Raw genomic sequence first — 12431 nt, forward strand, 5'->3', positions numbered from 1 at the left:
CCCATTATGACCTCACACTCTGCGAACTGGATGAAAGCAAAAGGATAAAGATAAAGATGATAATAAACCTCATCAGTCAGATGGCACCACCACGCGTCTGCTGGCCGCGCCTCTGCTGGCCGCCCCAACATCCACCGGCGCCTCCCGTGGGTCTCTGCCTGCCTGAATGCTGCTAGCGCCCTTCTCTGTTTGGTCCGCTGTCTCCAGAAGTCTTTCCAAGTTCCATCAAGCAGCAGTCTTCCCTGACTGGTCCTCCTGAAATACTCTGTATGTGTGTGTGTTTTCTTTTCTGTGTTAAGAAATCAAACATTGATCACTACGTGCTGGGCACTATGGATAAAAGCCATGGCGTCTATCATCAGTAACTTGAAATGTAAGGAAAATAATGATATAAGTGAAGGGAATGATCACATTGTTCTAAGAAAGTATCTTAAGTAGGGTGTTCACACATGGACATGACAGAGAACCAGCACCTGAGACAGACAGGGTCATGGGGGGGTTCAAAGCGTGAATACTAACAGTGTGTCTTCCTAGACCCTGATCTGCTTGACCACAGGGATGGAGTTTGATGAATGCTGGTTAATGCGCGAAGAAAATGACAAAACTAAGATGGCAGGTTCTTCTAGGGGATCCATTATAACAGAGGGTTCTCAAGCCCCTCCCTGCCGCAGCCCTAATTCACTTGAGGGGCATGACACCTCCATCCTGGTAGCTCAGATACAACCATCATTGCTCGCTCACTTCAATGGGGAAGCCCTCATTGCAGAGGCAAAAAGTGTTCTCCATGCCCTAGAGACACTGTCATTCCAGAGTTCTCCATGCCCTTAAAATGCTTTTCTGGTTGGTTTGTTTAAAATACAGAGAAGAAAAAACAACCGACATGGAGAAGCAACATGGGGGGGTAGGGGGATAGGAGAAGAATAAATGAAACAAGATGGGATTGGGAGGGAGACAAACCATAAATGACTCTTAATCTCACAAAACAAACTGGGGGTTGCTGGGGGGAGGTGGGATTGGGAGAGGGGGAGCGGGCTATGGACATTGGGGAGGGGAGGCGAACCATAAGAGACTATGGACTCTGAAAAACAACCTGAGGGTTTTGAAGGGTCAGGGGTGGGAGGTTGGGGGAACAGGTGGTGGGTGATGGGGAGGGCACGTTTTGCATGGAGCACTGGGTGTTGTGCAAAAAGAATGAATACTGTTACGCTGAAAAAATTAATAAAAAGGGAAAAAAAATACAAAAAAAAAAAAAAAAGAAAAAACAACCTCTAAATACATAAAATTTAAAATCTGAAATCATTTCTCAAAGTTCTGAGTTTCTAAAATAGGTCAACCTTTCCAACAATTTAGGAAAGAGATCAACTTATGAAGGTCCTGATAGACATTTCAAGTAAATTGCACGTGGCTCTTGCTTCCGGTAAAATGAATGTAGAAAATTACAGAACCTTCATCTTTTTATCTAAAATAAAAAGGTGTCCCTAGGCTTTTCAATTCACATTTAAAATGCATTTTCATAAATAACCTTTTCACAATCTGTACTGTTTTAATTAAATTTCTCACTATGGAAAACAAGATAATTGAAACAATTTAGAGATTAGTTAACTGTTAAAAAATTATGCCAGTAGTCACTGCACAGGGAAAATTTGCCAACGGTACAACGTTCTTCTGTAACTAAAGTCCCCAAACTAGTCATGTAATCAAAACATCAGGTGAGTTCACAAACCAAAGAGGACAATGGCTTCACTGAGTCTTCAGAACAAAATCTACATCACAGACTTACACGTACGTTCAAACACTGTATTTGGTTTTACACGGATGTTTCCAGTCACCAAAAATTTGGAAGAGTTTATCCCCCTGGCAAAAGAGCCCGTGGCAGTCCCTGCGTGGCCTGGTGTTGGAGGGGACACCGACTATGGCAGGAGCAGGCAGCCTGCTTCAAGCCAGCTTCATCTGCCGCGGCGTCACTGCACCGTGATGTGGGAAAACAGGAGGAAGAGGCGTGTCTGCTTGTGCAACCCACGGTTCAGATTTCTGCTCTCATTCAAAACTGCCTCTGACTTTTTAAACCTGGATTAAGTGAACAAACGGCAGATGTCCTGTGAGGAAATGCCCCCAAAGAGCTGCACAAGACAGTCCTGAGAAGCCCCATCCCCATGGGGCAGAGCACAGGCTCCGGGAGGGCCCTCTGTGTGCCGGCTGTCCTTCGCCTCTTGCAAGTAGGCACGACTGCACCCCATGGGGGAGGCATCGCAGAGGGATAATCAGAGCATATCAAGTACCCGCAGAGCTTCCATATTCTGAAGAAGTTGTAGGACTTCTAGAATGCCCTACCATGTTTATGTTTAAAGGGGATCAACCCATCAGCTCAGCCTCCAAAGCCTACAGCGATTCACATGAAGATATCGGGGACATCACTGACTGGCATGTACTTCCTATGAAGAAATAGATGGGTGACATGGGCATAATTAAGTGGTTAGAAAGGAACATGATTAAAGTTTCTAAGATGATTCGAGTTTGTACATCTTGAATGGTGAGTATGCATTTGAAAAGAAGTCTCATTTTTAAAACATTTTTCAAAACTTCTGTTCTAGAATTCAAGAGACTCAGAGCCACTCACTCACTTTCCACTTTCAGCTTGTTACTCCCATTAAAATTTAGTTTGCTGTGTTTGTTCTCTGACTTTCTTTTCAGTACCAAGATTTCTAGCTGATGAAAATGTAGTTCCTTATTAGAAGCAGCATCTCTGGGTGACAGAACGAAGAAAGCTTCAGAAAACAACCAATTACAAATTTTCAAGTTGGAAAATAAGTTAGGACAGTGTCTGGCCTAACCTGCTGGTTCCTTGGGTGAAGTACCATGACCTGCACTTTGTAGTCACAGAAACCAGAGTCCAAAAGGGTTACACAATTTGCATACGAAACAATGGTGACACTGATCAGAAGGGAGCTAAGAAACCAAGTATTTCCCTCACCGAGTAACGTTCTCTTTATTAAATTGTATTGTCTTCCACGTGTATTAGTTCACTAAATGAGCCATGTTATGTTGCTAAAATTGGTCCCAGATACTTAATTTTACTTCACCACTAAGTATATTTAAGAGTGCACATGAGACATGGAATGACACCACTCGTTGGCAGTAACAAAGACCACCCTCCACGTTCCACGTTAACGTGTGATCTCTAAACTGTCAGGCCTGTGGCCGGCTTTGGGCAAACTCAGAGGAGAGGAGAGAGAAGAGAGGAGAAGAGAGGAGAGGGGAGGGTGGGGAGGGAAGAGGAAAGGGGGGAAGAGGATGGGGAGAGGAGGCCGGGGGAGGGGAGAGGAGAGGACTGACGGAGAGCTGGTGGCAGGTGAGACACGGGGACAAGCATTACAGACAGGCACAGACTGGGAGAAGCGCAGGTGCTCCTGGAGGACATGGTCACAGCACGTGAGCGGGATGCTGCGAGGGAGGGGTGTCTCCTGAGGAGAGCAAGCGCCTTAACTAAAGCTGAGGTGACATGAGGAGCTGGGGACCAAACAGCGATGCAGATGTGAAAAGACTCGGTTTGCTGTCTGCTTACAGGGAACGAGAGGAGGCACGGGTGAGCCCCTGCCACCTGGATACGGCGGCGCCGTCCATCCTCACCAGCCTCTGATATGGCGGTGCCGTCCACCCTCACCAGCCTTTGTGAGCCCAGGGGGCTGGCCCAGGCCTCAGCTTTGACAGCGCCGTGTGGCACTCGGGGACAGAAGGACAGAGGAGGTGGGCACTGGCGGGCACGTGAGGGAGAGGCGAGAGTTGGAGGTTTAGATCTAGTAGTTATAAACAAGCGGTGCTTTTTGTTGTTGTTGTTTTTTAAAAGATCTATTTATTTGACAGAGAGAGAGCACAAGTAGGCAGAGAGGCAGGCAGAGAAGGGAAAGCAGGCTCCCGCCGAGCAGAGAGTCCGATGCGTGGCTCAATCCCAGGACCTGGAGACCATGATCCAAGCCGAAGGCAGAGGCTTAACCCACTGAACCCCCCAGGTGCCCCACAAACATGCAGTGTTAGGTGAAATCATGGAAACGGACATTTTTCATCAACAATAAAAGATAGTGAGTGTTTAAAGAACATGGATCTATTTTGATTGTGTGTTTTCTCTGCATGTGGAGCCTAAAGTGATTTATCAAAACTGGTTTCATTTTAGAAATTCATATGTAAATTGGGCTCTGCCAGGAAGCATCAAACATGTCTTTCTATGCAATTACACCAACATTTTGAATTGTCAAAGTGCTCTCATTGAATGTATTCTGGGTTATGTTAATTACTTTGTCAGTTATTTAATTATTTGGACACAAGTAATGAATCAATGTCATTTTGGGGAAGAGGTACTTCTTGTTCTCAAAAAGAGATGAGAAGTTACAGTAATTATGTCTAATTTTACTAAGTTAAAAGTGGAGCAGAAGGTCCCAAATTTATTCGCAAATGGTTGAAAACATATTCATTATCTGTTTTCTTCTCTCCTGGAAAAAAAAAAAAAGCTAATTATGTTGAATTGTCTTGTTTCCTTAGAGTTATTCTTAAAAGACAAGCGTTCACTGACGGGAGGGTCTGTTCTCCCCGATGGCGAGTCTGTTCCTCACGTGCGGCCATTGCCTGTCACCTGCCCTCTCCTCACACTCATCTCCTCACAGAGCAGCAGACTGATTTGCTAACAGATGTTCTTCTCAAGGACACATGCTCAGGGAGCATTTTGTGACAGTGTGATGAAGAACAGTTGGCCCCGGTGACATTATAAATGATCAAGTATCTTCGCACACACACCTTGAGAAAAATCAGTCCAATTTTAATAGGCACATCTTGACAAGGAAATACCTTCAAATTATCAAGCTTTCTCACTGGGGCTAATCAAGCATATTCTTAAAACGGGCCACTGTAACGCTCACCACTGGCTGAGTGTTGGAGCCTAGTGCTACGCGGGGATCCCTTCAGGCTAGCGCACGTACTCTGAAGAATACAGAGTATTTTAAGGACTGAAACGTACGCTTTCTCAAAAAAGCAGCAGCTGTGGCAGGATAGGAAGGAATAGGATGTTACACCCTTTTTGGTTTAAATAAGCAACTGATATAATTTTTTGTCTTTTAATGATTTTTTTTGTCTTTTATTCTGGAAATAATATCCTCAGATAATAAATGTTAAGTGGAAGTTAAAATGAAAAGCAAATTGAATTGGTTGGGTAGAACCAAACAAGTTCATAGAAATAAAACATTTATCACTATGGATGTACTTCAAGGCAGATCTTTAAAAATCACATTTCTGAGTTCCAAAGGAATGGCACGTCTTTTTGAGAGTTACAGATGCTCTGAAACTCTTAAAGAAAAAGCTGGGGTTTTTTGCTAGTAAATACAACATTATTGTCTTTTGTTATTTTTAAAATTCCTAAACCCATCTTGTTTTTCCTAATTATTCTATTTCCATTTATCTAGTTAAGGTAGCTTAACACAAGTGGCTGATTACACGGCCAGGCCACAGGGGCCATCTGACACAATCTCTTGTCACCTGGCCCACAGTCCTGGGGAAGCAAGACGAGATAGTCGCTGCATTTTCTCCAAAGAGGAGAGGAGCCTATAGTCTCATCTACTAGAGCACGGTTCTTCATAAAGCACTGACTGTTCGAGACAGAAAGCCCCTGAGTCCTGAATCCCGCACCTGCTCCTTCGTTATCTGCCACGCAGCTTTAGGGAGACACTTAACTTCTCACTTGCACAACAGGATCATAACATCTCACTGAGTGGCTATGAGAAGAACATGACAGAACATACATGAAAATGCCCTGTGGAGAGTAGCTTCTCATTAAATATTACATCGTCTGGAAAGTTTATTCTTATACTGAAATAAGAATTATGTGACTCTGCGACTTTCAGGAGCTACACAGAATTAGTCTTATCTCTTTGTAACCTGTAACTGCCCTTTGAACACCAGGGATAGGGATAACTAAGGCAAGATGTTTTTTTCAAATGCCAACTCTCACACTGCTTCCCATTGGATGGTTACAGTAATGACTTGGAAAAGATCAATGGTAACCTTCATTAGGAAAACTTATCAGGTCTCTAATCCAGTAAAGATTTACTAAGTGCATACAATGTGCCGGAAACTATGCTACAGGCGAGAGAGTGTTTTTCCCTAGAAGTTTATAATCTGCTGAGAAACAGATGTATACTAATGACTGCACTATACAGCTCTATGCCAACAGTGAAGAGAGAGAGAGAGACAGCATGAGCAGGGGGAGCAGAACAGGGAGAGGGAGAAGCAGGCTTCCTGCTGAGTGGGGAGCCCGACCCGGGACTCGATGCCAAGCCTCTGGGATCCTGACCTGAGCCAACAGACTCAACAGACTGAGCCACCCAGGTATCCCTTAAAACTCAGTCTTGAGAACAGTCACTCATTCAGCAAACACTTAGTAAAGACCGTCCATGTGCCAGACAGCATCCTAGGTGATGGGAGTATAAACGAAGGTGAATGGCAAGCGAGGGATCCATATTCTCAAGGAGTTTAGAAATGACTTTATATTCATTCCAGTTCAATGGGATGATTATTTTAAAGATCAACTCCAACTTTCCCACTTGCCGCATGAATGAAGAACTATTTGGGGGGTTATAGGATCTCAAGCTTTCTAAGTTGGATAATGTTTAGGATACCCACCTCTTCTAACATCTTACAAACAAACAAACACATTTCTAAATTTTCTTTAATTCTGGGCATTTCCTCCTTCCCATGTTCCAAAGCTAAGCATGTTGTGTGAATAATCTTCAGGATTTCAAATAGTTAGGACCAATGGCCAATGTCTGGGAATATACCAGACACCGCAAAGCTGTATTTAGAAGGGCTAGAAGTAAAAAGTTAAATTCAAGTTGGGTCAGGAAACGGTATGAGGTCAAAAGAACACACCTGAGAGGCAGGGCTACTAGGGCGCGCTGCGGCGGTGAGGGGACTGTGTCTCCTCCCCACACCAGCTCCCAACATTGTTGGCTGTGTACAGTGTTCCGCTACTGAAGCTTTCAGTATATAACAGCGTAAAAGACTTGCAAAATGTGAGGTAAAATGGGGAAAATCCTTGTTCTTGGCTATTAACTTCCGTAAGTGTCTCCAGGAGTAACAGATACAAATCAAGAGGGAAAGGTATGGCACATAATCCAAACTCTTCAGGATAGTAATTCAGCTTGGGGAAGCAACTGTACTCACGACAGTACAGCTGACCCTTGAACAATGCGGGGTTAGGAGCCTGACTCCCATGCAGTTGAAAATCTGTGTATAACATTTGCTGCCAAAAACCCAAGTACTAAGATAGCCTACTGCTGACCTGAAGCCTTCCCAATAACATAAATAGTTGATTAACACATGTCCTGTACGTTGCATGTATGAAATACTGTACTCTTATAATAAACTAACTCCGAGAAAATATTAAGGAAATCATAAGGAAGACAAAATACATCTATAGTACTGTACCGTTATTTTCAGGAAAATCCACATACGAGTGGACCCAGGCAGTTGGAACCCGTGTTGTTCAAGAGTCAGCCATCTTCCTTTTGTGTGTGTGTCCTACTCCAGCACCTAGAGCACATTCGGAAAGCAGTCGCGTGCAAGAGCTGTTGTGTGAACGTGACAGAATTGCCGATGCCGCACTCCAGGTAAGTTCAGATGAGGGCGGGAAACACGGCCGTCGGTTAACTGGGAGAGGAAGAGGCCGCCACCCTGCAACTGTGGCCGCAGCCACAGTTAGTGCCTGGAGGAGCGCCAGGTGAGTGGGGGACCCGAACAGTGAAAGCTCCCTTTCTCCCCGAAGCTCTTGAACCCCGCCTGCTCCTGGAAGGACACACGGATTCTTCCGCTTGGCCACTGTCGCATTATCCACGGTAGACAGTGGGAAGGGCAGTAAATTAACTCAACCGAATACTTCTCAAATCAATTGTTTTAACGCCTTTTCTCCCCTGGACTTGAACTTTTCCAGAAAAGTTTATTTGTATTCATCTAATTTCATTCTGGATTCACTAGAGTGTGCACGTGTGTCCTGTTCAGACAGTGGGAACTCAATCCATCTGAGTGGAAAGGTGAATTAATGTATGGGGAGGAGGCAACAGCTCTTTCTGAAATGTGACTGTAAAGCCCGACAAGCAGCTTGTCTGACTCAGACAATACTGACAGCACCAGGGGCCGAGGATCCAGGCTTTCCACACCTTCTGTCTGAGGGTCTGGCGACACCATCTAGCCACACCTATATTAATCCAAACCTAAGAGAAAGCTCAGGTGGAAAACAACAAGCAGCGAACAGCACTTTCCCCCTCTGCAGACTTTGCTATTCTCAGGAGACGCCGCATCTGGGGAAGAGCTCGAGGCATGATTATTATTGTCAGTTTGGTCAGAATATTAGGACACAGGAGCATGTCAAACTGTGAGAAAAATAAGGAGACGAGATAGAGGTCATAACCTTTCCCAACTGAATAGCAAAATGGTGAAAGTGTTATGGGGTTTATTTGTTAAATTCACTGAGTTCCCAGGATCCATTCTCTGCCGCTCATAGATACAAGCCAAACATCCTTGCCCCTCCAGAAGTCCCAGTGTAGGTGGGAGAGAGACGTGTGACTCCAGCAGTAATGCTTAATACGGCAGCTCCTCCCTCCTCTGACTTTCCCTAAGGACAGCTGACCTGGGTTTACAAGGACAAACAGGAAGCATGAGATTCCAAGCAGAGAGAGCAGCACCAACAAAGGTCTGGAAGCCCAAGAGGACGCAGCACACCGAGGGAAAGACACAAAATTCAGTACATCCCGGACGAAGACTTTGATCTTTCCAGTGGCTGCTGATGCAGCCAAAGATGTCCCAGAGAATGAACGCAGCCTTCCAGACACCACGCAGAGAGCCACCGAGCGCCCAGCAAGAGCTCTCCCTGACATGAAACATGAAAACCCATCGGTTCTTGTACTTCAGCCCCATCACCCGCCATTGCTTCTCTTTGACAACAGCTCATGTACTGTTTCTTTAAGACTTTCAATCACTAACATGAAGCATCCATCCACCACTTATTTTCTTTATTTATATTAAACTCGGAAGTCACAGAAGAATCCCAGGGGGCTTGTATTCTTGTTGAAGAACTCTGTCCTGCCCCTCTACTCAGTTTCCATGGATATATTTTCTTTCTCTTATGTTCAGTAAGTCTATGAACCGTATCAAAGAATTATTGAGTGGTAATGGAAACACACACTGATTTGCATTAATATAAAAAATTGGGAACTTTTGTTTTCTTCACTGAAAAAAATTTCAACTAAGAATCCATATTCAACAGCAGCACTTAAGAGGAAACACTTCAGGGTAAAAAGAACTCGGTATATGTAGGTGATTCTTTTTTAAATGACTGAATTACTCAGAGGCAACCTGTAGTGGAACATGAATGAATGTTACATTAAAATCCGTAAGAGCTTGATGGCATGTCTCCTTGATCCTGGGCTTGAACCTCCCCACCACCCAAATTCATCTTCCCTATCACAGATGTAAGCTACTTGACAAAAGAGGCTATTTCCTTCTCATTTCTTACACTGCTAGTATCACATCTCATTTGGCACTCAGTAAACGTTTGCTGAACTAAGGTAGGGTTTTCGAGGACTACAGCAAGCGAGGGTGGGCACTTGGTTACAACAGCCAATGCTGCGTGTGGCTGGCTCGGTCAGATCAGCACAGCTGCTGCATGACCCCTTCACTTACATAATCTCCATACGTCTCTTGTGTTGGGGGTGGTGGCGGAGGTCGGTACCCAGTTGGGGGAACTCCTCTTGCTCTGGGAGTGAGAAGTCCTCTTCCCCGACTCACTGGCCCTCGGGTGGAAAGAACTCCCCTGGAAGCTGGCGTCCCTCGTGGTACACCAACTCCAACTGGCCGGGCTGTGACTCCTCCCCTTCCCCTGCAAGCAAGAGGGGCAAGTTAGCAATAGTCATCATTTCTCTACCAGTCCATGGTTCACATGCATTTACATCTCAGGAAAATCAACATTCCATACTACTGTAAAAAGAAACAAGGAAATCAAATGCAAAGTGAAGACTAGAGCAAACGAGAAACAACTACATACCGAAAGGAAGTTAAGTCATTTGAGGCTTATCCAGCAGTCATGAATATTATAGCATCAAAGAAACCCCAAGACTCAATTTCTGGCTAAGACACAGAGGAGGAAGCGAGGACATGTGGGAAGGCTGCATCTACTGAGGACGTCCCTGTGACGCCAGGCCAGGGTCACATCCCACCTGCATGCCTACATCATGACGTGGGCCATATTCTACTTGTCTACCAACAAGGAAACTGAGGCTAGAAAGATCGTCAAACTGAGAACACAAGTATACATCAGAATTCGATGAAAGAGAAAATGAAATGTAACTTCCCAAATAATGTATTCAACACACGGTAATTTAAAATACCATTCTTAAGTTAAATAAACACAGGTATTTTCTGAAGTAGAATTCAACTTATTTATGTATGTCTAACATAAAATATGAGATTCCAAGTCAGAGAGGACAGAAAAAACAAGCTATATCAAGAATAGCTCAACATAAGCAAAACTTGAGAAAACATTCAAACTCTGATGAAATAAATCAAAGAAGAAATATCCCATGTTAATGAGTGTTACACTCAATACTATTCAGTTGCCAATCCTTCCCATCTTGACCTATATCATATACTCAATATAATCCAGTAAAATTCCTGAGAACTACTTTGTAGACTGACAAACACATTCTGGAGAATATATAGAAAGGCAAAAGACCCGAACAGATATCACAATACCGAAGAAGAAAATTTTGGATGATCACAGTATCTGATTTCAAGACTTATTATAAAGTTATAATAATCAAGGAGTAAGTATTGATGGAAAAATAGATACACAGAACAGTGGGACAAAAGAGACAGACCTGAAATTGATCCACAGAAATAGAGTCAAGTGACTAATGACAAAGTTGCAAAGACAATTCAATGAAAAACTTTTAAACAAATAGTACTCAAGCAAATGGACACCTACATGCTACAAAAAAAAAAAAAAAGAAAAAGAAAGAAAGAGAAAAGAACATAGAGACATCTTTCATAAAAATTAATTCAAAATGGACTTTAGACCTCACATAAAATATAAAACTTATAGAAGAAAATTCAGAAGAAATCAAGAAATCAGTGTGATTTCTTGGGTTTGATGATGAGTTTTTAGAAACAGTATGAAAAACATAATCTGTGAAATAAAAATTAGTAAGATGAACTTTCATAAAATTAAAAACTTCTCCTCTGAGAAGGACACTGTTAAGAAATGAAGAGACAAGTCACATAAAAGGAGAGAATATCTACAAAACATGTATCTGATAAAAAAACACAGTGTCCAAAATATACAAAGAACTTCTGAAACTCAACAAGAAATAAAATCCAATTAAAAAATGGGCAAAAGAAGAAACAGCTCACTGAAGAAGTTATACAGATGGCAAATAACCAAAGGGGGAAAAAAATGTTCTATATCATTTGACATCAGGGAATTGCACATTAAAACAAACCTATTAGAACTAAAATCAAAAGAAACTGAATATACCAACTGATGTTGAGGATGTGAAGAACGAGTGCTCTCATTCATTGCCAGTGGCCATGCAAGAGTAGGGTCACTCAGGAGGACAGTTTGGCACGTCCTTATGAAGTCAACACGGTATTATCATATAACCCGGCACCTGTATTCCTAGGTATTTACCCACCTGATTTGAAAACTTGCTTCCACACAAAAACCTGCACATTAATGTTTACTGAAGCTTTACTCATAGTGCTAAAACAACCAAGATGCCCTTTAATGGGGGGATAGATAAGCAAGCTGGGGTGCACACACAAAAGGAATATTATTTGGTCATGAAGAAAAATGAGCTCACAAACCAGGAAAAGCTATGGATGAACCTAAAATGTATGTTTCTAACTAAATGAAGCCAAGGCTACGTATGGTATGACTCCAATGATAGGAAACACTGGAAAAGAAAAAAAATAGTGATGAGTTAAAAAAACAAACAAACAAGAACCAGTGGTTGCCGCAGGTTAAGGGGAGGAGGGAAGGCTGAACAGGTGAAGCCATAGGAACACTATAGGGGGCTGAAACTATTCTGCAGGATGCTGACATGCTGGATACGTGACACAGAGCATTTGTCAACACCCACAGAACCTTATAGCATGAAGAGTGAACTGTAACGCACTGAGCCACCCAGGCGTCCCCAAGAGTGAACTTTAACATATGCAAACTATATATCATATATATCTGCGCGTATATATATATATATATATATATATATATATATATATAAAATTTAGGAAATTGAGGGCTTCTAAGATGGAATGCTAAATGTGACAGAATATTTTAACTACACTAAAAACATACAAAACACCTTTATGAAGTTGAGAAGCAAAATAAATTTAGAAAT

The 12431-nt window shown here is 42.9% G+C and overlaps 1 protein-coding gene across 4 annotated transcripts in view; it reads right to left on the reverse strand.

Moving 5' to 3' along the window:
* KHDRBS3 (KH RNA binding domain containing, signal transduction associated 3) overlaps window positions 1-12431 on the reverse strand; it is a 194355-nt gene that overhangs the window by 65446 nt on the left and 116478 nt on the right. For 3 of the 4 annotated variants that reach the window (XR_006820274.1, XM_046018870.1, XM_046018892.1), the window contains exon 6: window positions 9718-9913. The exons of the other annotated variant lie outside the window; for it this stretch is intronic. Coding sequence is in view for 2 of the 3 variants with exons in the window: in XM_046018870.1 (XP_045874826.1) it covers window positions 9718-9913 (196 nt within the window). In the remaining variant the exon portion in view is untranslated. The remainder of the gene's footprint in view (window positions 1-9717; window positions 9914-12431) is intronic. 4 annotated transcript variants of the gene reach the window in all.

This window comes from Meles meles, chromosome 1 (assembly GCF_922984935.1).
Source record: "Meles meles chromosome 1, mMelMel3.1 paternal haplotype, whole genome shotgun sequence".
Taxonomy (NCBI): Eukaryota; Metazoa; Chordata; class Mammalia; order Carnivora; family Mustelidae; genus Meles; species Meles meles.